The sequence below is a fragment of the Mustelus asterias genome, chromosome 2, assembly GCF_964213995.1.
Source record: "Mustelus asterias chromosome 2, sMusAst1.hap1.1, whole genome shotgun sequence".
Taxonomy (NCBI): Eukaryota; Metazoa; Chordata; class Chondrichthyes; order Carcharhiniformes; family Triakidae; genus Mustelus; species Mustelus asterias.
Genome location: NC_135802.1, coordinates 140,137,150 through 140,162,595, shown reverse-complemented (window position 1 = coordinate 140,162,595; position 25,446 = coordinate 140,137,150). Strand labels below are relative to the sequence as shown.

At 44.8% G+C, this 25,446-nt stretch overlaps 1 protein-coding gene across 1 annotated transcript in view; it reads right to left on the bottom strand.

Annotated features, from left to right (window-relative positions):
- The window catches only part of LOC144511818 (acidic amino acid decarboxylase GADL1-like), a 95,710-nt gene that overhangs the window by 43,411 nt on the left and 26,853 nt on the right, over nt 1-25,446 (bottom strand). The window contains exons 4-8 of the mRNA XM_078242172.1: nt 18,297-18,387; nt 13,452-13,558; nt 6,891-7,006; nt 5,046-5,125; nt 1,322-1,376 (exon numbers count right to left, since the gene is read on the bottom strand). Coding sequence (XP_078098298.1) covers nt 1,322-1,376; nt 5,046-5,125; nt 6,891-7,006; nt 13,452-13,558; nt 18,297-18,387 — 449 coding nt within the window. The remainder of the gene's footprint in view (nt 1-1,321; nt 1,377-5,045; nt 5,126-6,890; nt 7,007-13,451; nt 13,559-18,296; nt 18,388-25,446) is intronic.

The window sequence follows — 25,446 nt, the reverse complement described above, 5'->3', positions numbered from 1 at the left end:
TCACAAGGTTTGAATACAGTAAAGCTAAGCTGAAAACACATGAAAAAATACTTTGTAATGCTTTTCATAACCCACAGTACATCCTCTCCCCAGCTCCCGCACTGAAACATACCCAGAATGGACTGCTTGCAGGTACATGACACATTCACTAGAAGTGCAGCAATTGGTTATGGTGCCCTGATCCATCTGTACTGGTTTCAGTGTTTTCGTGCAGATGCTGGATGTAGGAAGTTTAATTATCAAACTCCGCATGCTCCAGTTTCCTCCCACAGTCCAAAGATGTGCGAGTTAGGTTGATTGGCCATGCTAAATTGCCCCTTACTGTTAGGGCGATTAGCAGGGTAAATACGTGGGGTTATAGAATAGGGCCTGGGTGGAATTGTTGTCAGTGCATGCTTGAGATGGCATGCTTGAGACCCCTCCTTCTGCACTGTGGGGATTCTATGAAAAGACAAGATCAGGGTTTCAGACAGGTAGACAGGCATCTCTGACTTGTCAGGTGATGAATCATGGAAGCTTACAGTGCTGAAGGAGGACATTTGGTCTACATTCCTATACTAGCTCTTTGGTGGGACTATCCAATTAGTTGAGGTGGTCTTGTGATGCAGTGATAATGTTCCTACCTCCGTGCCGGAAGCACTGGGTTCAAGTCCCACTTCAGGACTTGTTGGCCATGGAAGGTGCACGGAAGATGGGCAAGCTATTTGATTATCAGCCTTTAAGTCCTTCCAATATGCCTGATGGAAGGTGGTGTAGAGTGGTTGAATTTCCTGGTCAGACATACTGTAGAAGGCAGTGGCAGTACTCTGAACCAGTCCGTAGTTGCCACTGCCCTCTTAAGACATGTTACAGTACTTGAAGGAAGAGAAAGATCCAATTGGTCCCACTCCGCTGCACTTCCCCAAAATCCCTGCATTTTCTTTTCCTTTTCAAGAATCTTTTGATTCCTTTTTAAAAGTTTTCTTTGAATTTACTTGCAGTTTCCTTTCTGGCAGTACATGCAAGATTATAACTACTTGATACATAAAGAACAAAATCCAAATTTTTGCTGCATTTGTGAAGATAGCTTTATCAAAAGCTTATTCACAGGGTGCACTTACAACAATAGTATCTGAGAAGTGATTGCACCAATGTTAAATTGTGGCACAAGTACAAGGTTAGTGCCTAATCTAAGGTCCAGATTTATAAAGCTACTGTGGGTGGCTTTAGCATGAAGGCATTGTCACACATACACACTGCAAAAACTTCCATCCCTTCAAAAGAAACAGTCGGCACTTTGCAAGCAATGGCTTATTATCTGGTAGTTTTCTAAGACACTCACTTCTTTCTTGGCTCTTTGGATTTCTTTCTTCAACTCTTCTGGTATCATCTTCCCTCTGAAAGAAACAAAGTGTTTATTGTTCAGGCAATGGAAGCGTCAGTGCAAAAATGGTCTCACCCTACAGCAAAAGCAAGTTATATAACAACTGTTAACATAGTAAGACTGCATTGGCACCTCATGGGAGCATTTCAAACCAGGTTCGACACCAAGCTACATCAGGAAATGCTAAAGAAGTAGGTTTTAAGTAGCATTTTAAAGGAGGCGAGAGAGATTTTGCGAAGCAGAGTGTTTTAAGAAGGGATTTCCAGAGCTGAGAGCCTTAGCCAATTGGAAGCCCAGCCGCCAATGATGAAGCAAAGCAAATTGAGCTTGCGCAAGAGGCCATACTGGAGAATAGAGACTTTGAAGGGTTGTGGGGCTGATGGAGATTATAAGCAGTATCTCCATCTCATGCATGATGATACACAGTCCATATCGGTCTGTGGATAAAAATAGATTACCGGTTAAATACCAGCCATTTAGAAAAAGTTTGCATTCAAACATACCACCTCCCCAGTTAATTCTTCACTCATTAATCATACATATGGGGTTGCTTTAACAAAAACACTTGGATATTTCTTGTACGCTGCTGTATATTGGTTGAGCAGTCTCTTTCGTATTACACCCTAGATAGTTAAGTTAATCAAATTAAATTCTAGCAGCAATACCAAGCAATTACCAAAAAGCAGATTTCACTGGAGTACATGATCCCATTGACAAATTTATTTTCTTCTTTTGGCAATATTTTTCTGTATTTGCGCAAGTTAACATGAGCAAGAGTTCCTTGCTTTGCTCTGAAAATACATCAGGACCCACAGTTTAAAGCAAGTGGTTTCTCTTTGTCTGCAAGAGCGCAAGTGGGATAGAGAGAATGGGTGTGCATATTTGTTTTTCCAAAGATGGGGTATATAAAAGATTCAAACGGGGAAAGGTTTAATTGTGGAGCAGCGTTAGCCTAAGGGGTTAGATTTATTTATCATCTAAAGAGGCTCTTAATTTGACCTCAATATATGTCAATCCCCACTCTTTTTGACCAAATCACCATGTCAGGAAAGTTTGAGAAATGATTGCGCTTTCGATGCATGGACGGATTATTTGCAAATACTTTGCTTTAAAATTTCAAAAACCAAAAGATGGAAGGAGAGAAAATACCTTTTTCATTGTAAGAAAAAGCAGGGGAACCTTCCAGTTCCTTGTGTACACGTCGAATAAATTTCAACCACAAGTGTGAAGAAATTTTCTTCTGTTTGTGAGCTGATGCCTCAGCTATTGCTCGGCCTGACAATGCACTAAATCTGTTTCAAAGGATCGGTCAGAAATGGTAGGGGTTCAATAAGCAAAGTGCATTTCATTTCTCACGTGGCTGACTTTCAGAGTTGCACACCTGCGCCAAGAGGCAAAAACAAAGACCCAGCGAGGAATACAGAAGATGCTGCTCCCACTGGGCAATGAGGTCACCAAAATAGCTTTGTGCCTGTGAAATCATTAGTATCTGATGCACATCAGCAGCTAGTATGTGCATAGGTAGCAGCTCCAAAAATAGATAGGTAAACTATCGGAGCTAAATAAGCACTACCAAACCATTCTTTTTATAGCTTGACGACGAGAAGTGAAGGTGCAATTTTGATGTTTATTTTAATTCATTAGAGCAAAAAGAAGAATGTAAGAAATTCCAACATCTTTCAAAAATAATTGCACGGTCAAAGACTACAGCCACTGAAAAGTCAAGGAAGTAAGCGGCTTTCACTATTCTAGATAGTATTCGTTAATGTATGTTGTTAAGATATACAGGTAAAGGGCATTGCTTAATGAAGCACGTTGAAGACAAAACAACAGGGGACAGCTGGGACACTGGGTGTTGGAGAGGAGAGCCGTGAGACTGAACAAAGTCAATAGACTTACTTAACAAAGAAAAGATCTCGGTCTTGGTTTCAACTTTGCCACGGGCAACGGGCACGGTGGCACAGTGGTTAGCACTGCTGTCTCACAGCGCCAGGGACATGGGTTCGATTCCCTACTTGTCTGTGCGGAGTTTGCACATTCTCCCCGTGTCTGCGTGGGTTTCCTCCAGGTGCTACGGTTTCCTCTCTCAGTCCAACGATGTGCGGGTTAGGTGGATTGGCCAGGCCAAATTACCCCTTAGTGTCAGGATGATTAGAAGGGTAAATATGTGGGGTTGCGGGGATAGTAGGACCCTGGTGGGATTGTTTTCGGTAAAGGATCGATGGGCTGCATTAGGGATTCTATGAAAAAATCACCTTGGATCCTGTTAACAGTGTTCTCTACTGTGCTTTAATTTCAGATTTTTTTGGTGAGGGGGGGAATTACCTAATAAGATTATAAATCATAAACTTTTAATAAAATATATTTAAGCTTTTTTCATTCAGAACTTGTGTTAGAACAATCATTAAAGTAAAGAGGTCAGCAGCTAAGAGAACTACGAGGTGCCGCAAGTGACATTTTTCAGAGTAAGTCAAAATGTTGAAGGCAGTGACTTCAAACATTTACTGTGGACACAATCTTTTTTTCAAGTGTTCTAAACCATGGTGCTTTGGTAACTTTTTGCACTGCTGTAATGTAGCGAGTGTGGCAGCCAATTCAGCCACAGCAAGATCCCACAAAGAGAATGACTGATCAACTATTTTAGTGATATTGGTTAAAAGATGAATATTGTGCTAGAATCTGCCTGTCCTTCTTCGATTAGGTGTGATGGGACCTTTTATGTCCACCTGAGAGAGAAAACGGGGCATTTGTTAAATGTTTCAATTATTACATTGGAAATGTTGATCTGGATTATGCACTCAAGTCTTGGAGTGGTGCTTGAACCTGGGCTCTTTGATGTTGAAATGAGAATGGTCCCACTAAGCCATGGCTGACACCTACTTATGAATATGCCTAAGCTCACGTAAAGTCTCTTTCATTTGATGAAAATATATGGTAAGTGTAGTGTGCCTGGGAAAAGTAGGTGCCTTTGGACCTATGGTTCCCAAAGGTCTTGACCAGCTTTCCTCCCCTCATGTCTGGGTCTACTGTAGACTGTCGAGAGTTTGAGATAACAATAGAGATTGACTGTGATGATCAGTCAATAATCCCATTATTGTTTTATCATGCAACTACCAGTATCAAATTGCTAAGATAAGAGCCTACTAAGAAGTAAACTGGATGGAACACCAAAGATGTGCAGGTTAGACCATGGATTGGATTGACCATGCTAAATTCTCCCTTAGTGTCAGGGGGATTAGCAGGGTAAATACATGGGGTTATGGGGATAAGGCCTGGGTGGGATTGTTGTCGGTGTGGGCTCGATGGGCCGAACGGCCTCCTTCTGCACTGTAGGGATTCTATGATTCTATGAACACCCAGTATTAACATTCCATCAACAAATTGAAAAGAAGTGGATTTTGATCGTCCTTTTTCCAATAATTCCTGTTTTAAGACTAAACCGGAAGCAATAGAGTCACTCTTCATTTCCAAACATGTGAAAGGAGTTAAATTTTTTACGAAGCATTTTCACATGCAACGTTTGAACTATGCATTGCTGACGTTAGGAGTTCCCATGTTTAATTGGGAGACTCATCAGCACATATTGGCCTTGTTGATAAGGAGTGGACCAAGGATACCAGGCGACAAGAACTGTTACTAGCCCAGCCATTCTGCTTTCTAACTAACCAGTCATTTCTCCTACCTTTTGTCGGCTTTCACCATGTAGACATTGCGGGTGCCAATTCCAAGGAAGGCAGCAGCTTTCTTCACAGAGTAGTGACACTATGGGACAAGAGGGCTGGTTAAATAACTTTGGCTACATCACATTGCTTAATGTTCCAATTTGTGCAGCTACAACTGAAAGACTTAAGACATTATTTTCTATTAGAAAAAGATAGTTCTATCCGACAGATCTAAAGAAATGCGACAAAGTTTTGTGCAATTTTTAAAAATAATGCTGGAAGTTTGAAGAAAATGTTGCAGGCATGTTGCTGTGCATTTGTAATGTTCCTCATAACTTATTTTGGATTCTACAAGAATGGGTTTATTAATCGCAAATATGCAGCCAATATCAGCATTGTGCACAGGTTCAAGAGCAAGCTTGGTTTTGTTTTGTGTAATGAGCGGAATAAAAGTTGGATGTAGGGGGAGAGAACAGTGACAAGGTCATGGAAAATCTCTCACGGTCTCTTCCTCTGAAGAAATTCTTTCTCAGGATCTCAAAACTGTGGAACTCCTTATCTCCCTCAGTCATTCTGAACTCCCACCAACTACAGGCTGTTTAAACCGAAGTGTCACCAAACAATACTTCTTGGTTAATCTTGTCCTCTACTCTCCTCTTTGCAACGTTGGTGATGCCAAGGCCATGGAAACAGTACAGAAGTGATTCAAGGGATGAGAGGTTTAGGTTTATGAGGACTGACTAGAAAAACTGGGACCATTTTCACTGGAACAGAGGGATAACGGAAGGTATCGTTTAACTGTTCAAAATCATGTCATTTTCATAAGGCAAATTGGGAACTAAAACTACTTCCATTGTTGGTGAGTTGGTAAAAAGGGCATAAATTTATAACATAACCAAAAGGATGAAGGGAGCGATTAGGAGACTTTTTTTTCTTTTGTGCAGAGCGCTGTTGTGAGATGGAATGTCTTAACAGAAACAATGGTGGAAGAAGAATACATATTAGCTTTTAAAAGGCAAGTGGATAAATGTCTGAAGAAGAACAATTTAAATCGGCATTATATGAACAAGCCAGAAGAGAGTCAGAGAGTCGGCACAGGGTATAGTGGGATGCAAAGGAAAGTGGGTTTGAGGTTACAATTAGATTAACCATGATCTTATTGAATGGTGAAGCAGGCTTAAGGGGCTGAATGGCCTACTCCTGCTCGTAATTTATATAGAGTCATATAGTCATTCAGTACAGTAGAGACCCTTTGACCCATATGTTTTCACGACGGGCTGAATGGCTTCCTACTGAGCTATAATATTCTCTAAATGTTATGCTTTTTGGGGCCTTGGTCCTTTCTAAATTTCTCTCCTATTTTATTTATATATGTGGGCCAGATCCTTTCACTGAATGGCAAGGTTATCATGGCATTTGTGGATGATCGCGATGTGGATTAAACAATTTCCTGTGCTGTTGTCAGGCACGGCACCACTTCATATTGATTCCCTGTCTTTTTTTTTCCTTTGTGCTTGGAGGGTTTCCATCTATATGAGATCGATTTCAGGGTATCAAATGATATGGAGCAAAAGCAGATTAATGGATCAGCTAATGATCTAATTGAATGGTGCAGCAATCTGGAAGGGGCCAAACAGTCTATTCTTGCTCCTAATGTTGCAATGTTCCCAGTTCAGATCTGCCTCCACCCGCACCCCCCCCTCCCCCCACCTCAATATAACTCCAACCCATTCTCCATTCTATTGCGCTTAGTCCAATAAATTGTAGTTAGTGCCTCTAATCTTCCTAGGACGCTGAAGCCAACATAACTCATCAAGCCCTTACAACACAGACCATTTAGGCTATCTCTGGAATGTGTCACCTACCTCCTCAGATGTGAACATCGCCAAAGGACGTGAACCTGAAAGACCAAGCTCCTTTAACTCCGGACAGCACCTGTACCGGGCTAGATTCACAGCATACATGTTGGAAACAGAGCCCCCTGTTTAGGATCGAGAACATGCAAAATCATTAGTGTTTAGTGGAAAATTATAGGTTGGAAAAGTAAGCAGTGTTTCTATCAAAGCAACAGTGGTTGATAAACAGCTCAGGGAGCTTCCATCATCCTGGGCTGGTAATCAATCGGAGTCCACAAAGGACCACAGGCATCTCTCCCCATTAGAGAGAAATAATCAGTTACGTAACATGAGGAGTATCACTCCACATTAAGTATGGGGCAAGGCTAAGGAGGCAGACATCCATGAACTACCACAACTGGTTAGGGGATTGAACACATATCATTGGTATCATTCTGCACCAAGCTCTAGCTAACCACTCTTACTTACAGTGGTGCAGTGGTTAGCACTGCTGCCTCAGAGTGCGAAGGACTTGGGTTCAATTCCCGGCTTGGGTCACTGTCTGTACGGAGTCTGCACGTTCTCCCCGCGTCTGCATGGGTTTCCTCTGGGTGCTCATGCTTCCTCCCACAGTCCAAAAGATGTGCTGGTTAGGTGCATTGGCCATGCTAAGCACTCCCTCAGTGTACCCGAATAGGCGCCGGAGTGTGACGACTAGGGGATTTTCACAGCAACTTCATTGCAGGGTTAATGTAAGCCTACTTGTGACTAATAAATAAACTTTTTCCTTCAGCTCACCAACATAATTATACATCAGAATTTTTAAAAGTGAAACTCTTCACCCAGTTTCAGCATTTTGCTGCCATTCTCTGTGTCCTCGCTTCCTATTATAACTTATGTTTCTTTTCCAACTAACTCAAATTGAATTTTTATTTATCTGGCCTTCGCATCAATTTTAGCTTTGGGAATATGTTATATTAGTATGTTTTATTGCTTAAAAACTAGCTCTAAAAGGGTAATCAAAAGCCCAATGAATGCAGTTGATGCAACTATCTTGAATATGTGACAAAAAAATCACCTTCAATCCCTAAATTTCTGTTGATACATTCACCTTTGCAGCCTAATGCCATAGAATGAATAGACCTCTACTCCCTATTTAATAACAGCCTGTTGTGGTTTCTCTTCCCACATCTAGTGGTGCACAAGTCAGGCTTTCATCTGTTCCAATAGCAAGTTTTTTTTCCCGGAAAAGGTTGCTAGCCTGTCGAAAGAGTCTTATAGTTTGAGGGGGTGCCATTCCACACCCAAGCACAGCTAACCAGGAGTGTCTCCCGCTCTTACCGCCTGCCGTTAGTGTGTGCTTGGGAGGATTTTGCAGGTTGATACTCAGCCTGTTTGGCTACATTATGAATGCACCTTCCTTGGCCAACAAGTCCTGTGGTGGGACTCGAACCCAGAGCTTCAGACTCAGAGGCAGGGACGCTACCCACTGTGCCACAAAACCTCCATAACCATCAGTGCTATTCACAATATTTATCAATGACATAGATGATGCAATGGAGAGCCATGTTTTCCACTGACACAAAGACTGCTGGCATAGTAGGCACTGTGGAAGGGAGTATAAAATTACAAAGAGGCATTAATAGATTAAATGAGTGGGCAAAACTGAGGGAGATAGATTTCAATGCAAGTATTCCCAGTTTGGACCAAAAATGGATTGATCTGTGTATTTTTTAAATTGTAAAAAGCCAAGAATAGCAAAGACACAAGGAGATTTAAGGATGCACAGATCACTAAAATATAACGGATTAAGACAAAGAAAATCACTCAATGGTGTAAAAAGTGTTTGGAGGTGCTCTTCTGGTCACATTGAACTCAGTGCAAATCCCACTATGTCAAGAAAATTTTGGGAGGCCTGAAACATGATAGGCGCTGAGGGCCAAACAGTTTGTGATGTTACAAAAGAACAAAGAAAAGTACAGCACAGAAACAGGCCCTTTGGCCCTCCAAGCCCATGCCAATCATGATGCCCTAACTAAATGAGAAAAAAAATCCTTCTGCCCTTTCTTAGTCCATATCGCTCTATTCCCTCCCTGCTCATGTACCCATCCAGATGCCTCTTAAATGTTGCTAATGTGCTTGTTTCCACCACCTCCTCTGGCAGAACATTCCAGACACCCACCACTCTCTGCATGAAAAACTTTCCCCGCACATCACTCTTAAACTTTCCGCTTCTCACCTTGAACCTGTGCCCCCTTGTGATTGACATTTCCACCCTGGGAAAATGCCTCTGACTATCCACCCTGTCTATGCCTCTCATAATTTTGTAGACCTCTATCAGGTCTCCCCTCAGCCTCTGTCTTTCCAGTGAAAACAATCCTAGTTTATTCAACCTCTCCTCATAGCCAACACTCTCGAGGGCAGGCGACATCCTGGTGAACGTTCTTTGCACACTCTCCAAAGCTTCCACATCCTTCTGATAGTGTGGTGTCCTGAACTGCACACTGTTCCAAATGCGGCCTAACCAAAGTTTTATACAGCTACAACATCATTTCTCAATTCTTGTACTCAATGCCCCAGCTGATGAAGGCAATCATGCCATATGAATTCTTAATCACCTTGGCCACTTGCATTGCCACTTTTAGGGAACTGTGGACCTGCACGCCCAGATCCCTCTGTATGTTAATGTTCCGAATGGTTCTGCTATTTAAGTATAATTCACAGCTAATCCTCAAAAATGCATCACCTCACATGTTCCTGGACATTCCCAGCAGACGTAATCAAGTTCATGCCCAGTGAGAAGGTGAACCTGACGACCATTCATTTAAATATTCAAAACTGGCTTAACGCCGGGAACACCATCATGTGTTACCACCCATCAACGTGACACAAAGCCGGTGGGAATCACTACTGCTCTCCACAAACAGAGACCCGATCTGATGATCAGGCTGGGGGGCTCGGAGGCAACTGCAGCTCCAGGTGGCCGGGGACATGACACCCTGGCAGTGCCAACCTGCTGAGGTTTACAGCTGTTTATTAAAAACATGAAGCAGTGGAGGGGAACCCGCCAGGGGCGCACAGATAAGTATAGCCGCTGGGGGAAAGGGACATGCCTGGGCAGCACCCTGGAAATGTCCCCTGGCACTGCCAGGGACAGACCCTCTGGAAAGCTCCATGGCGGGGGGGGGGGGGGGGGTTTGCCCAAGTGTTTGTGGGGAGGGGTTTCCCCTTATCCATTGGGGGGGGTGGGGGGGGGAGGTGTCCCAGTGCTTGTGGGGGTTCCCCGTATCTGTGGGGCGGGGGGGAAGCTTGCCCCAGTGCTAGTGGAGTGGGTCCCCTTATCCATGGAGGGGGAGGTGTCCCAGTGCTTGTGGGGGTTCCCCGTATCTGTGGTGGGGGGAAGCTTGCCCCAGTGCTGGTGGAGTGGGTCCCCTTACCATGGGGGGGGGGGGGGGGGGGGGGGGGGGGGGGGGGGCGGGGAGGTTTGCCTCTGCTTCTGGGTGGGGTTCCCCATATCTGTGGCAGGGGCTGGTGAGGGAGAGCGGTAGAGAGTTTCTTTGAGCGCTGATCAGGGAGCCCCCGGCATTGGCGGTTCTACCAGGCTCGCCCCACCAAGGTGACGACGAAGACCACGGCTCCATATCTTTCAGCCCAGCGTGCCCTAATATCCGGAGGGAAAACTCGGCTGTGCAACTGGAGAGCCGCACGCCGGTTTTCTTACCTCAGCCAGGACTCTGTGCACAAAGTCTGGCCCGTGGCGGGGATCGGCGCAGGTGGGACTGAGAGATTTGAAGAGCAGCCAAAAGTCCACTGATTTTAGCGAGAATTTCCAGTCGCGCCGCTGACAACACTCAACAAGTCGGAGGGGCAGGAGAAAAAAGTGGCTCACAGTACAGGAGCAAGCACATTGGAGATACAGCCGGAAATGAAGGCTAATTCCTCATTAGATTATGGTGAATACTGTGATTTCTTTAAGAACTTGAACAACTTCTTCAATGTGGGCTTATCAAGCTGATCTAAGGACAGGGGTTTATAATCTGTAATTATACGTTGTAGTTGACAAATAGATGGAGTATTTAGCCTTGAGCCTGCCTTTGTAGTGTCAGAAATTCTAACAGAAGTGAATAGGCACAAACTGAGATCAATTAAAAGCTGACTGATGCTGATGTTTGTCTTGAGATTCACCACTGATGTAAATCCTTAGGCTGAATAAATGTTATCAAGATCCTGTCTGAGATTTTCATTTCATCCTGGCTCGTAATTCATATTTAATTGTAATTTATTTAATGGAAGGCAGGAAAGGACAGGACGTGAAAGAAGCTGCAGTTATATAGCTCTTCCCAATCACTTACTCCTCTGATCCTCCTTTATATTTATTCACACCATCAGCCTTCTCATAAGAACATAAGAAATAGGAGCAGGAGCATCTAGCCCCTCGAGCCTGCCCCGCCATTCAATAAGATCATGGATGATCTGAAGTGGATCAGTTCCACTTACCCGCCTGATCCCTATAACCCCTAATTCCCTTACCGATCAGGAATCCATCTATCCGTGATTTAAACATATTCAACGAGGTAGCCTCCACCACTTCAGTGGGCAGAGAATTCCAGAGATTCACCACCCTCTGAGAGAAGAAGTTCCTCCTCAACTCTGTCCTAAACTGACCCCCCTTTATTTTGAGGCTGTGCCCTCTAGTTCTAGTTTCCTTTCTAAGTGGAAAGAATCTCTCCATCTCTACCCTATCCAGCCCCTTCATTATCTTATAGGTCTCTATAAGATCCCCCCTCAGCCTTCTAAATTCCCTGCACAAGTCAGAACCAATCGGCTGTAAGAGGTTGCATGCAAGACTTTCAGGTGGGTCGCTTTCAGTGCAATGGATGTTGCTAAGCAAGATTTTTTCCATGTATAAAGATTAATAGATTTCTTCCTGTTTCTTATGCTTTTAGGATCCCAAAACTGTAGTTCCTCCATCAGCCTGGATGAAATTAACCCCATTCCACAATTCACCAAGAGTGGACGTGTCCTGTTCTGTGGGTTGTGAGTGGAGACACCATTGAAAAAGAGGAACTGGAATGGGCCTTTTAACCCCCCTCAAGCTTATTCCGCTAATCATCAATATCACAGAAGATCTACAGCCCAACTCCATATACCCATCTCTGCCTCAAATCCCTGAATGTCTTTGGTCAACAAAAATCTATCAATCTCAGATTTAAAATTAACCATCTATCCGGACATCAGCCGTTGATCATAGAAGAGGGTTCTGAACTTTACAGGTAAAAGTGTTTCCTAATTTCGCTCCTGAAAGGTCTGTCCCTCATTTTTAGACTATTCCCCAGTCCTGGCCTCCCCAACCAATGGAAGTAGCTTTTCTCTATCTACCTGATCAGTTCCCCTTAATACCTTAAAGATTTCCATCAAATCACCTTCTAAATTCTAGGAAATGCAATCCCAGTTTGTGAAATCTCGCAGCTGGGATTCTCCGGTCCCGCTACAGTGAACGGAGATTTGGCTGAGCACCAAATTCTCTCTTCTCGCTGGCAGCGGCGGTGATGTGAACAGCCAGAGAACTCCAGCCTATGGGTGGGATTTTCCTGTCCTGCGCATCACAGGAATTGTAGCGGGCAGGACCAGGCAATGGTCTGTTGACCTCGGACGGGATTCTTGGCCTTTTGGCGAGTGCTGCCGGAAAATCCCGCCCTATATCTTTGTAATTGCATACCCCCAGCTACACGTCTTACAATGCTGCCTATCTTTATGCTTTTGGATATGTAGCTTTCTATCCCAGCATAAAAGTTGTGAATATGGTAAACAGTTGCAGCCAGTTGTTGCTTCCACTCCTCCTATTGCTCTCACCTGATGGAGCATTGTACTGGTTCCACAGGCTACCTCAGAGTGATTTACATTTCAATGCGAAATCACACCACATTAAAGATAAACTCATGCAAAGAGCCAGATAGGCACGACAGGCTGAAAGGCCTCCTTATGCACAAAATACAATAGAACAAAGAAAATTACAGCACAGACACAGGCCTTCGGCCCTCCAAGCCTGCACCGATCATGCTGCCCGACTGAATTAAAACCCCCTACTGTTCCAGGGACCATATCCCTCTATTCCCATCCTAAGTGCAACAAATAAAGTCGGCATCTATATTAAAGGTTGCAGACATTAGTGGCAGCATGCCTTTGAAAGATTAATGGGCTTAATTTAAATAAAGGTTAATTAGTTCAGTGGGGTTCAAATAATCATAGATCACAGAATCCTACAGTGCAGAAGGAGGCCATTCAGCCCATCGAGTCTGCACCAACCACAATCCCACCCAGGCCCTATCCCCATAACCCCATGCATTTACCCTAGCTAGTCCCCCTGACACTAAGGGGCAATTTTAGCATGGCCAATCCATCTAACCCACACATCTTAGGACTGTGGGAGGAAACCGGAGCACCCGGAGGAAACCCACGCAGACACGGGGAGTACATGCAAACTCCACACAGACAGTGACCCAAGCCGGGAATCGAACCCATGTCCCTGGCGGAGAGGCAGCAGTGCTAACCACTGTGCCACCATGCAAATTGAATTGATCTGTTTCTTACCAGGGCTGAAGATGCCATCTCCTTTTGTCCAGCCTATAAGCTCCCTCATCTTCTTCAGAACAGCTTCCTCCATGAGCACAAAGACTGGCGCAACCTCGTAAGTGTAGCTGCAGTGGAGAAAAGGGATAACATGATAGGACAGAGCAGTAAAAGGGAGAAAGGCTTACATTTATATAGGACCTTTCTTAACCTTGGGACATCCCAAAGCACTTTGCCGCCAATTAGTTATTTTTGAAGGGTAAACTCTGTTATAACGTAGGAAGAGTAGGACTGTATTTTATCAGCTGTTTCAAATATAAACCAATGAAACCAGACTGAATTCTACTCACGTACAATAGCACCAAGAAAGGGAAAAATAAACCACCTGTGATGAGATCTACTGCTGATTCATCACTAACAGAATGGCAATGCGACTTGCCATATTGCAACATTTCCAGATGAATTGATTTCAATTCCAACCACTGCAACCTCTCTCGCAGATTGCAAGCTGCAACCTAAAAATTAAGATCAGGGAAGTGGAAAGGCGTAAATCTGGTCTTTCTCTCACTCTCGTCCCTATGAAAAATGGGGGACACGGGGTGGAACAAGGGTGACTTTAAATATCTAGGTATAAATACAGAAGGAGATCTACAAAAGAACTCAGACAGAATTTTCCAACCGTTCATGCCGGTGGGATTCTCCAGTCCCGCCGGCAGTGCACCCCCAATCATGGGTCTCCCGCCAGCGTGGGGTGACGTCAATGGGAATTCCCATTGACAGCAGTGGGACCAGAGGGTCCCGGTGCTTGCAAACAACGTGCCACCTCCCGCCGGCTGGAAACATGCGCCTGGGAGGCTGGAGAATTTGCTTCTAAAAGCCCGAGACCTGGGGGTTTTTCACCCAACTCATTTCTGATGGAAATCACATTCCCGAAACTTGGCTTTTGTCTACACAGATGCTGCCTGACTTGCTGAGTATTTCCAGCACTTTCTGCTTTTACTTCATTTGAAAAGAACGCAAGCTTTAAAAACATTTCTTTTTTAAAAAAGCCTTTTTTCTGAAGGCTGAGCAATAACAAAGTGGCTGTTGACTCAGCTGAATCTGACAGCAGCTTTTGAGAGGAAGCTTGTTTGTTTCTGGTGTTGCATTGAATCCCTGGGGTTTGATATTTTTCGCTTGTTATGGAAAGATCTGGGCCCAGTACTTCCCAGTCCTTCTCGGTATAAAACCAAAACACCCAGGAGCACAGAGCAGTAATCCATTATCCCAGTTAACCTGTAAAAACCCACACGGGGCTGTTAATGCGGCTCACAGCATTAACTAATTGCACGAGCTGGAAGGCTGGAACTCATTCGCCCAAGCATGATGGGCTTCAATCTTGTTATGCAACACAGATCACAGAAGATTATGCAATAATTCACAGACCAGGACATCAGGGTAGAAAACCTGGATGGCATTCCTTGGGCAGGATCTTCCGGCCACCCCGCAGTGTGGTTTCCAGCAGTGGAGGTGACTCACCATTGGCTCCTGGAGGGATCCTCCAGGCCCGCCAATGTCTAAGGCATGGCTTGCCCCGCCATCAGGGAACCCGCCGCAGGGGGTCACTTTCGACGGGAGATCTACCAGCGGACGGGCCACAAAATCCCACCCCTCGTTGCTGAAGACATGCAGTTAGGTAGAGTTTTGCCACACAGTACAAGCTCTCTACATTTCACCTGACTCCATGCAGTCTTAATCTCCAGCTCACTCAGCCTTCTGGGATACACCTCAGTCCTTGAACAATAATTATATTCATATGCCTTCCAACTGTCCTGTCATGAGTTACTTTTTATTTTTTCATAGGATGTGGATACCATTGGTTTAGGTCAGTATTTGTTGACCCTCCCAAATTGTACTTGAGAAGGTGGAAGTGAGCTGCCTTCTTGAACCACTCCAGTCCATGTGGTGTCGGTACACCCACACAGCTGTTAGGGAATTCCAGGATTTTGATGCTGCAACAGTGAAGGATTGGCAATGTAATTCCAAGTCAGGATGCTGTGTGGCTTGGGGGGGAACTTACAGTCGGAGGTGTTCCCATGCATCCGCTGGCCCTGTCTTTCTAAGTGGTAGAGGTCGCAGGTTTGGAAGGTGATGTCAAAAGAGGTTAATTGAGTTGCTGCAGTGTTTTGCAATATGTTTGCAGTATGGTATACACTGCTGCCACTTTGCACTTAAAGTTTAAGGTGGTGGTTGGGGTGCCAATCAAGTGAGCTGCTTTGACCCGAATGATGTCAAACCTCTTGATGAACTGCACTCATCTAGGCAAGCGGAGAGTATTCCATCACACTACTGACTTGTGCCTTGTAGATATTGGACAGGCTTTGGGAAGTCAGGAAGTGAGTTACTCTTGTAGTCACAGATTTACTAAGTAGAGATCTACCCCATTGGTTTATCGTCCAATCAGGGTCTTTTGGGTTTCACTATGAGGTGATATAAAGTGCCAACTGTACCAAAGGACTGACCTATTATTAGTTGCTGGTAAATGTAGACTGTAATACTGGAACTGGACACTCCAATAGTGTTGATATGGGTCAACTCTATTTTGGAAAGCATTCCATTCAGAAGACAAAAATATATTTGCTAATCTGGGGCAGGGGATATAATGTACACACCACAAACGGATAAATATTGGCCCTCAGGATTCCAAGTGTCCATGTAAGGATTACACAGCTAACATACTTCTATTAAAATTGCATAAAGTACAAAATATTACAGGTTGCACTTTATGACTGGGCACACTTTGTACTTACTGACCAGTATTATATTTGGCACTTACTGTGAGTATTATATTGGAACTTTGTGCACTCACTTCAATTAATACCAGGCATATTTTTAAACTCCTACAATGTTCTATCTTTTTTTTTGACTTACAAAATTCAATTCTAACCTCAGTTGCCAGTGAAATACCCATGGGATCAGGTGGGATGCACATTTAACACCCAGCCCAAGGGGAGCAATTTTACCCTATCCTGCCAGGATTGGGTGCAATGTTGGTTTTACACTCTATCCAATTTTAATCCCCATTGAGGTTAACAAGGGATAATTGGGCGAGGTGTAAAATCAGGGTTCTATCTGATCTGGCCAATTTCCCACTCTCAAGTTAGGTTAATACTCTCCCCAGTTTGCATAATGAAAAATTCTCAGAATAAACAGAAATCTTCCCCATGTTGTGACAATGCTTGGTTTAAAGTGCATGATTTTCCCAGAAAAAGCTTAAGTGCCCAACGGGTGGGAATACGGGAGTTTTTCCTGCATGTTTTTAGGGTGAACTTAGTGGAATGAATGAGTCCACCTCTGACAGCTGGACCTGGCCTCCCAATGGCTGCCCTCGTCCCCCCAATCCCCGATGGCCAGCCTCCAATCCCCCCACAATCCCCGATGGCCGGCCTCCGAGTGCCAGCCCCACCAGCAGACCCAACCCCCCCTTGCAGAGTTCCCACCTTCCCTGCCGTCTTAACTCCCCCAAACCCGGTCTGGCTCCATCCCCATCTGGCTCTGCCCCTCTCATTCCCTTGGCACTGCCCTGTGCCCAGTGGGCAGTGCCAGGCTGTCAGTCTGGCACTGCCAGTGCACCAAGCTGGCACTGCCCAAGGGGCACCACTCCCCTTGCCCCTGACCTCCCAGGGGACCTTAACGGCCTCTGCCCCCACCAATGAGGCCATCTCACCTGGCCCCCCCTGGTGTGGACCTCCACCAGCGGGGGCAGAAACTTTTGTGAGCCCTGACAATTGAGTCCCAGACTCGCTAAATAGATGTTGATAAGCATTAGCACAGTGTAATCAGCCTTGCACCAGGGAACATCCAAAGAAAAATGTTCACGGAAGATGTCATCTGACCCGTCGTGAATCCCGATCCCCCCCCATCCCCACTTAAATTTCCTGCCTGCTACACTATTCAATCCGCGCAGCGGGCCAGGAAAATCACATCCATAATATCTGGATGAAGCAATCTCTGGATTTTAGAGGATTCACAACTATTTACTCCTAGAAAACTGATACGGGACACCTTTTCCCAATTTCCATAGGAAGAGCTCACAGGTGGTATTACAGTGGTTGGATGGTGCGAATCATGGTGGCTGTGTGATCTGAGGGAATTGGTTTGGGTTGATGTTTGAGGGCCTGGCGTACCGGAGTGTTTAAGAGTTATTTTTTCATTCATTCGTGGGACACAGGCATCACTGGCTGGTCAGGATTTATTCCCCATCCCCAGTTGCCCAAGGGCAGTTGAGTGTCACCCACATTGCTGTGGCTCTGGAGTCACACGTAGGCCAGGCTGGGTAAGGATGGCAGATTTCCTTTCCTAAGGACATTAGTGAAGCAGATGGGTTTTTCCGACAAATGACAATAACTTCTAGTCATCAATAGATTCTTATTTCCAGATATTTTTGATTGAGTTCAAATTCCACATCTGCCATGGCGGAATTCGAACCTGGGTTCCCAGAACGTTAGCTGAGTTTCTGGATTAATAATCTGGTGATGATAACAGTAGGCCACCGCCTCCCCTAGTGTTTTACCACGTGTTCCGAGCTATACGTTGCATCCATGGCTGCAGATCATCGACTCCCCTGTCTCAGCTCCAGAAAGTGCTGAGCAGAGAGCAGGTAGCTCTCCAAGGAGAAAGGGAAATCAGCAGAATGCATAACACAATCCAATCCTCATGCATAACCAGTTGTTGCTGGGTTACTCCAGCTGTTGCTGGGTACTTGAGGGAAACCAGAAACCAAAGAGTAGGAAAAAATATAACAGGGGGAAGGGAAAAAAGGAGCTTATTTAATCCTGACTAAACTAAAAAGAACCGTACGATAGAAGCATTAAGAAAACCACTTACATGCTGGGATTGAGAGCTTCAGTGATAAAACGGGCAACAAGAGAATAATGATCCATCCCGCCATACAGCTGGTTATAGAATCTTGGATGTCCTGAAAGAAACAAAATAAAAATGCTGCTCAAACATGTTTGTTCATTGGCTTCTTTCCTCCATTCCTTGCTGATGATGGTCTGAGGAAGAGCAGGTTGCCTTAAACGTAATACCTCTTAACATTGTACCCAGGAAACACTGGAAAAACCCCTGTTGAGCTCTCTGGAGGTAGCACTGCTGTCAAGCGATGTCATAAAGACAGAAAGAAAAGTCATTTTCACTCCAATGCCTTGAGTGTTGTGGCTGAGCAAGAGAGAGATTAATTAAAAACATACAGATGCTTCCCATTCATTGAGAAAATTACAGACTTAAATATACTTTCAGCAGTATTATTTTGTATTATACTTGTGAATTTTCCGAAAGCTTTGACTTATCCAGAATTGTACCTGAACTAAAAACGCCTACAAGTTGCTGCTAGCAGCAGTTATTGTCAAATAAGATCTTAGACTAGCTCTTCGAAAAGTTTGAATTTAAGCCTGAAAACATTTTTAAGACAGCTTACATAAACAGTATGCTATGGCCTTGTGGGCTTACTCAGTTTCTCGCAAAGTTTGTAATTTTTCATGTCTATTACGTCACAAGCTTTAGAACATAGAACATTTAAAAAATACAGCACAAACAGGCCCTTCGGCCCACAAGTTGCGCTGGTCATGTCCCTACCTACCTAGGCTTATATATAGGCTTACCTATAACCCTCAATCCTATTAAGTCCCATGTACTCATCCAGAAGTCTCTTAAAAGACCCTATCGAGTTTGCCTCCACCACCACTGACGGCAGCCGATTCCACTCGCCCACCACCCTCTGAGTGAAAAACTTACCCCTGACATCTTTGGACTAGATTTTCACAGAGTGGTGGAGACTCCATGGACCTCTAAAGACTGCGACGAGACCCAGATCCAGTAGTCCCACCCCATTTCAGACAGATCTTATTTTTACTAGTAGGGGGCAGGGCAAGACTCAGACATGAGTGAGAGCCGAACTCAGCAGGGCCATCTGAACTCAATCCTGACTTCAAACCGAGCCCATTTTCGCCGTAGCAAATTTCTTGACACATGGTGCAAGATGCACAAATTTATTGGGGAGACATAAATGCTCATGAAGGGTGGACAGCTTATGTGGTACTGTCAAACCGCCATGTTGTTTAAATCCCCAACCCTTTAAAAATGAAAAAAGTCTGCCTGCATCAGACAGCTGATATTTCTGAAGCTGTGAAGTTGTTTAAATCCCCAGCCCTTTAAAAAGTTGGGAAAAACAACCTGCGTGGATCTGTAAGGGATGGATAAAATCTGCTCCGGCAGTTGCAATAGCTGTTTATTCACATTATCACAAGGGCCATCATTACAGCATTATTAGTAGTTGGCTGCTTTCCATAACCTACAGTTATTGCAGCAGAGGGGTTGTAGGTTTACAGTTTGATTGACAGCTCAAACAGCTTATTAAAGGGTTAGCTGTCTTTGATGTGGGATTATGAATATAAGCCTGTTGGTTTTGATAAAGAATTAACTATTTGAAGGGCTGGCTTTTTAAAGTTTTGAATGGGTTTTCATGAATGGGAGCGTTTATTTATAATAGTGAAAGCTGTGGTAGATATTTACGTCGTTATATTATTTCAACTCAACATGGCCCCTGATGTTTGCCCATGGTGGACATTAGGTGAGTTTGCACGGAGGGTATGAGTTGATATCAAGTTGGCATATAGGCTATAAGGAGCATGGGGTGGTGTAGGTCATGGGTTGGAAATAAGCTGGCATGGAGGCTAGGGGAGATGATGGGGCCGGGTGAGGGGCATGGGTTCCCATGGATAGAGTATGGGGAGTGGGGTTGGTGGTGCGGTGCGAGGGCTGGAGGGCCTAATATTTATGAAAACAACCGCAGATGCCCCAGAGAACTGAGGTGGGCCTTTTAATCAGCCCACCTCAGCACCTGGCAGCCTCTGTGCCTGCCTCCAAACTGCATCCAGTGGAGTCGGACCGAACTCCGTCCCACAACTGCCTCCCACCACCCCTCACACCCCCTTCTCCACCCAAAAGTCATGCCATGCAGGGTACTTTTTCCCCTGAGGCAGTTGCACTGAGCAGGGAAATTTCCCAACTCAAAACTATCCACCACGACAGTGGAAATCTAGTCCTTTATTTCCACTGTTACGTTTTTCAGCCGCTGAGCATTTGAGATATTCTAAATATTATTCCGAGTGAACTGGCTCTTTTCATCTTTCTGTTTAATTGGTTGCTGACTGCCCGATTCTGACTAATACCTTCTTCTGAAATTCACAGTTGGTGGTTTTCACTTCGGCTTGCTATTTGCTAAATGGTATCGCCCCTGACTATTTGTATCAACTGTCTTAGGAATACACAAATTTAACCAGATATACGGAATAGATCTTGACAAAAGTAATTCATTCTGTGCTAGCGAGCTCCTTGAGGAAAGATTTGGAAAAATAGGTTTTACTTTATTTATTCATGGGATGTGGGTACCACTGATGGGGCCAGAGTTTATTGGTCATCCCTAATTGCCCTTTAGAAAGTGGTGATGGGGCCACCTTCTTGAACTGCTGCAGTCTGTAATATGTGGCTGGTACACCCATAGTGCTGTTAGTTAGGGACTTCAGGATTTTGACAGAATGGTGGTATATTTCCAAGTCGGGATGGTGAATGGTTTAGAAGGGAACTAGTAGGTGCTGGTGTCTCCTTACGCCTAATGTTCTTGTCGTTCTAGGTGGTAAAAATCGCCGGTTTGGAAGGTGCTTTTGAGAAAGCCTCAGCAAGTTGTTGTTGGCATTTTTAAAATAATTGTTTAAGTTGCTTAAGTAATTCCATTGATAGCATAATTGGGAGTAAATGCCTCGTGACACAGAGCTATATAGAACAGGAAGATCCCAGGCTAGGTCTGTGCTGACTTAGTTGATCTCAGCTAGAATGGGATTACTATAGTTGCACTCAGTGTCCCTGGTCTCAGTAGCAATGGGGGAAGGATAAAAGCCAAGATCCCTCGACTTGATCACAACTCCTACTGGAATGAAAGTCTGGACAAAATTGGGACCAATTGTCTCTTCCCCCTCAGAGTCGGTTAGTTCTCGAGATAGTGCAGACTCACATATGAGTGGTCATTTAGGTAGGGTATTAGAATGTCCCAACTACCTGTAACCTAGCTTGATGCAGCACAGAGAAGATCTACCAGGCTATTCTCCAGTGACTTGTAGAATCATAGAATCCCTACAGTGCAGAAGGAGGCCATTCGGCCCATTGCACCGACCACAATCCCTCCCAGGCCTTATCCCTGTAATCCCTCATATTTACTCTGCTAATCCCCCTGACACTAAGGGCCAATTTAGCATGGCCAATCAACCTAACCCGCACATCTTTGGACTGTGGGAGGAAACCGGAGCACCCAGAGGAAACCCACGCAGACACAGGGAGGACGTGCAAACTCCACACAGACAGTGACCCAAGCCGGGAATCGAACCCGGGTCCCTGGCGCTGTGAGGCAGCAGTGCTAACCACTGTGTCACCTGCCACCTCGTGTCTGTGTTCTGAGCAACAATTTGAGAGATTTGGGTTTTTCAGCCTGGAATGAAAGTTCATTAAGTGATGATTGTTAATGCTATCGAAGCAGTTAATCTAAAATCTAAATTAAACTGTGAGAACTGGGAGATGGTGGGGGGTGGGGGGGGGGGAAGGGGGAGGCACAGGTCCAAACCTATAGAAGTATGTTTTAGAACTGATATCAGGAAATCCTCCTTCAAAGGGAGAGATAAACATGCTATGCAGACAAAAACTCTAGCATCATTCAAGATACAATTGGAGATTGCAATGGGGAGGTGTCAGAATCATCTGTAATTGTCTTATGATCGATTCCATTTCCAGGAGTCAAAAGGAGAGAAATGCAAATAGGAAGTATGAATTGGATTTAAAAATTGATCTACTTAAATCTGCAGCTTAGCGTGATAGGTCAACATCCTTTAATATTTTATTCGCTGCACATAAGAAATTATTCAATTGTTGTGCGTGGATTGCAGAACTAAGTGTATTTTTATCTTTCCTTTCTTCCTTGGCAAGAGGATAACATCACGCCACTGGTTCCCAGGACAACAGATGTTGCTGTCATGTCTCATGGGTAATGTGAGGAGAGTGTAAGAGCAAATCAGACTGAGCAAATTGTTTTAATCCAATCCAGACACTTTCCTCTTGGTTACTATGTTTATCTTCTTTATTAAGTGTATTTCCATCTAGAACATAGAACATAGAACAGTACAGCACAGAACAGGCCCTTCGGCCCACGATGTTGTGCCGAGCTTTATCTGAAACCAAGATCAAGCTATCCCACTCCCTATCATCCTGGTGTGCTCCATGTGCCTATCCAATAACCGCTTAAATGGTCCCAAAATGTCTGACTCCACTATCACTGCAGGCAGTCTATTCCACACCCCAACCACTCTCTGCGTAAAGAACCTACCTCTGATATCCTTCCTATATCTCCCACCATGAACCCTACAGTTATGCCCCCTTGTAATAGCTCCATCCACCCGAGGAAATAGTCTTGTTTTTTTGCATTGATACCAGTGTTATGGTTGACAAATGATACAAAATGGGATTGCCACCTTGCGAATTGCAATGGTTATTGCAGTACGACACTCCTAACACTGATCTGTTAGCCTTTCGCTACTCAGCAACAGTCCACGGTCCCCGCTACCATCCGTAACACCGCCACTGCCGCCACCACCCCCCCACCCCCCACCCCCCCCCCCACCCCCCACCCCCCACCCCCACCCCCCCCCCCCCCCCACCCCCCCCCACCCCCCCCCACCCCCCCCCCACCCCCCCCCACCCCCCCCATTTGTGGCAAATGGAGTCAAATGGAACTCCAGATATCAAAGCAACACTTGATCCGAGTCTGGCATCATAGAGCCCTAGCAAAATTGGAATTGGAATCAATAGGAATTAGGTAGAAAACTCTCCATTGGTTGGAGTCATACCCAACATAAAGGAAGGTAGTTGTGGTGGTTGGAGGTCAATCAACTTAACTCCAGAACATCCTCAGGGTTGTGTCCGAGGCCCAACCATCTTCAGCTGCTTCGTCAATGCCCATCCTTCCAACATAAAGGTCAGAAGTAAAGATGTTCGCTGATGGTTGCACAGATCAGCACATTTTGCGACTCCCCATATACTGAAGCAGTCCATGTCTAAATGAAGGAAGATCTGGACAATATCCAGCTCTGGGCTGACAAGTGACAACTAAAATTCGCTGAACACAAGTGCCAGACAATGAACATCTCCAACAAGACAGGATCTAATCATCATGTCTGGACATTCAATGGCATTACCATTGCTGAATCCCCAACTATCAACATCTTGGGTATACTACTGATGGATGGAGGCTGAATAGCCTTCCTCGTTGCTGCAAATTTCAATAAGTGCTTCAATTCTGTATGACTGTCATCTATCCACTACTCTGATGAAGGTGTTAAGCCAGTCATTTTATACTGACACAGGGGATTAGTGCGTAACATGTTTTGAAGGCCCACACTTCATTAACATCCTTATATTTTTGGTAGGGTGCTTTATTTTCACCCTATAGGTTTCTGTACCATCAAATAAACTTGCCAGGATCTCCTGTGCCTCTGCATCCCGTGTTCTGTAACCTCCAGCCTGAAGGCAAACAGTAGAATGATCCCTCCCCAAAAGAGTGAAGCAACCCTTCTGATTTTCTTGCCCTTGTCCTAGCCTCTCAGCTCACTGTAGGGGGGCTCTGGCAGGGCAACAAGTGCAAGCAGCAGATGTGTGGGTCATTGAGCCAGCGACAACGCTGCGTTGCTCTGATTTCTCTTTTCATTATTCAGCAGAAGAAGGGGTGCCCGAGGGTACAATAAAGCTGATGTTAAGCACATTTTTTCAATCAGATATGCAAGATTTGTCCTTATAATATGACAGTGGCATCTCTTGCACGACATCACCGCTAGCCTGCAGCAGCCCTCTCCTGTAACCTTGGGAACAATCACCCAACTCTACTGAATGAAAAAGAACTCCTAACAAATATGGGACATGGAAGGAAGCCGACTGGGATTTTAATATTAATTTTTCAGATTAAGGTCAGTACAAAAACTTTGTAATTTGCTCCTTTGTGAGTTGCTTGTTCACTGTGTACGCTTCTAATCTTCATTATTAAGCTGCAGTTAAAAACTTGTAACAAGCCAGAACATCGGCCACAAAACACACAAAGGAACAGGGAAATTTGACCAAATGGGGAACTTGACCAAATGGGAAACAGCCAGCACAATGGGCTGAATGGCCACCAACTGCACTGTCAGTCACTGTTGCTCTGCTTGACTGGTTGGGCACAGCAGCACAGAATCACGGTCAAGAATATAGTTATATTTGATTCACATTTTCTGATTACCTCGACAGCTAAGAACCAAGCCTGACATTGTCCTCGAGATCAGCCTATCTTTGCCAACTGTGGTGAGAATAAAGCTGACATGTATAAAAGATGTTCATCAAAATCTCTGGCGGATTATTCAGGGGTGGCCAGTACTGACCTGAGGGTTCCTATATCTTCACGGTAAAGTAGAAAATAGCTGCCAAATTGTGAGAAAAAATGATCACCTTTTTCACGACTTGTTAAGACCATTTTTCGTTGCAATGTGGCAACATGAGACTGTATCCCCATACACTGAGGAGAGATACTCAATATTATAGAATCCCTACAGTGCAGGGGGAGGCCATTCGGCCCATCGAAAATGCACTGACTCTTACCCAGGCTTGCCCCGTAACCCCACATATTTACCCCGCTAATCCCCCTACCCTACATACCTTGGGACACTATGGGGCAATTTAGCATGGCCAATCCACCTAACCTGCACATCTTTGGACCATAGGAGGAAACCAGAGCACCCGGAGGAAATGCATGCAGACACGGGGAGGACATGACAAACAGTCACCCAAGGATTGAACCCAGGTCCCTGGCTCTGTGAAGAAGCAGTGCTAACCACTGTGCCACCGTGCCACCCAATATGCTCCACTTCCATCGATACTAACTGTAATGATAGCCATGGTGATCATCAAT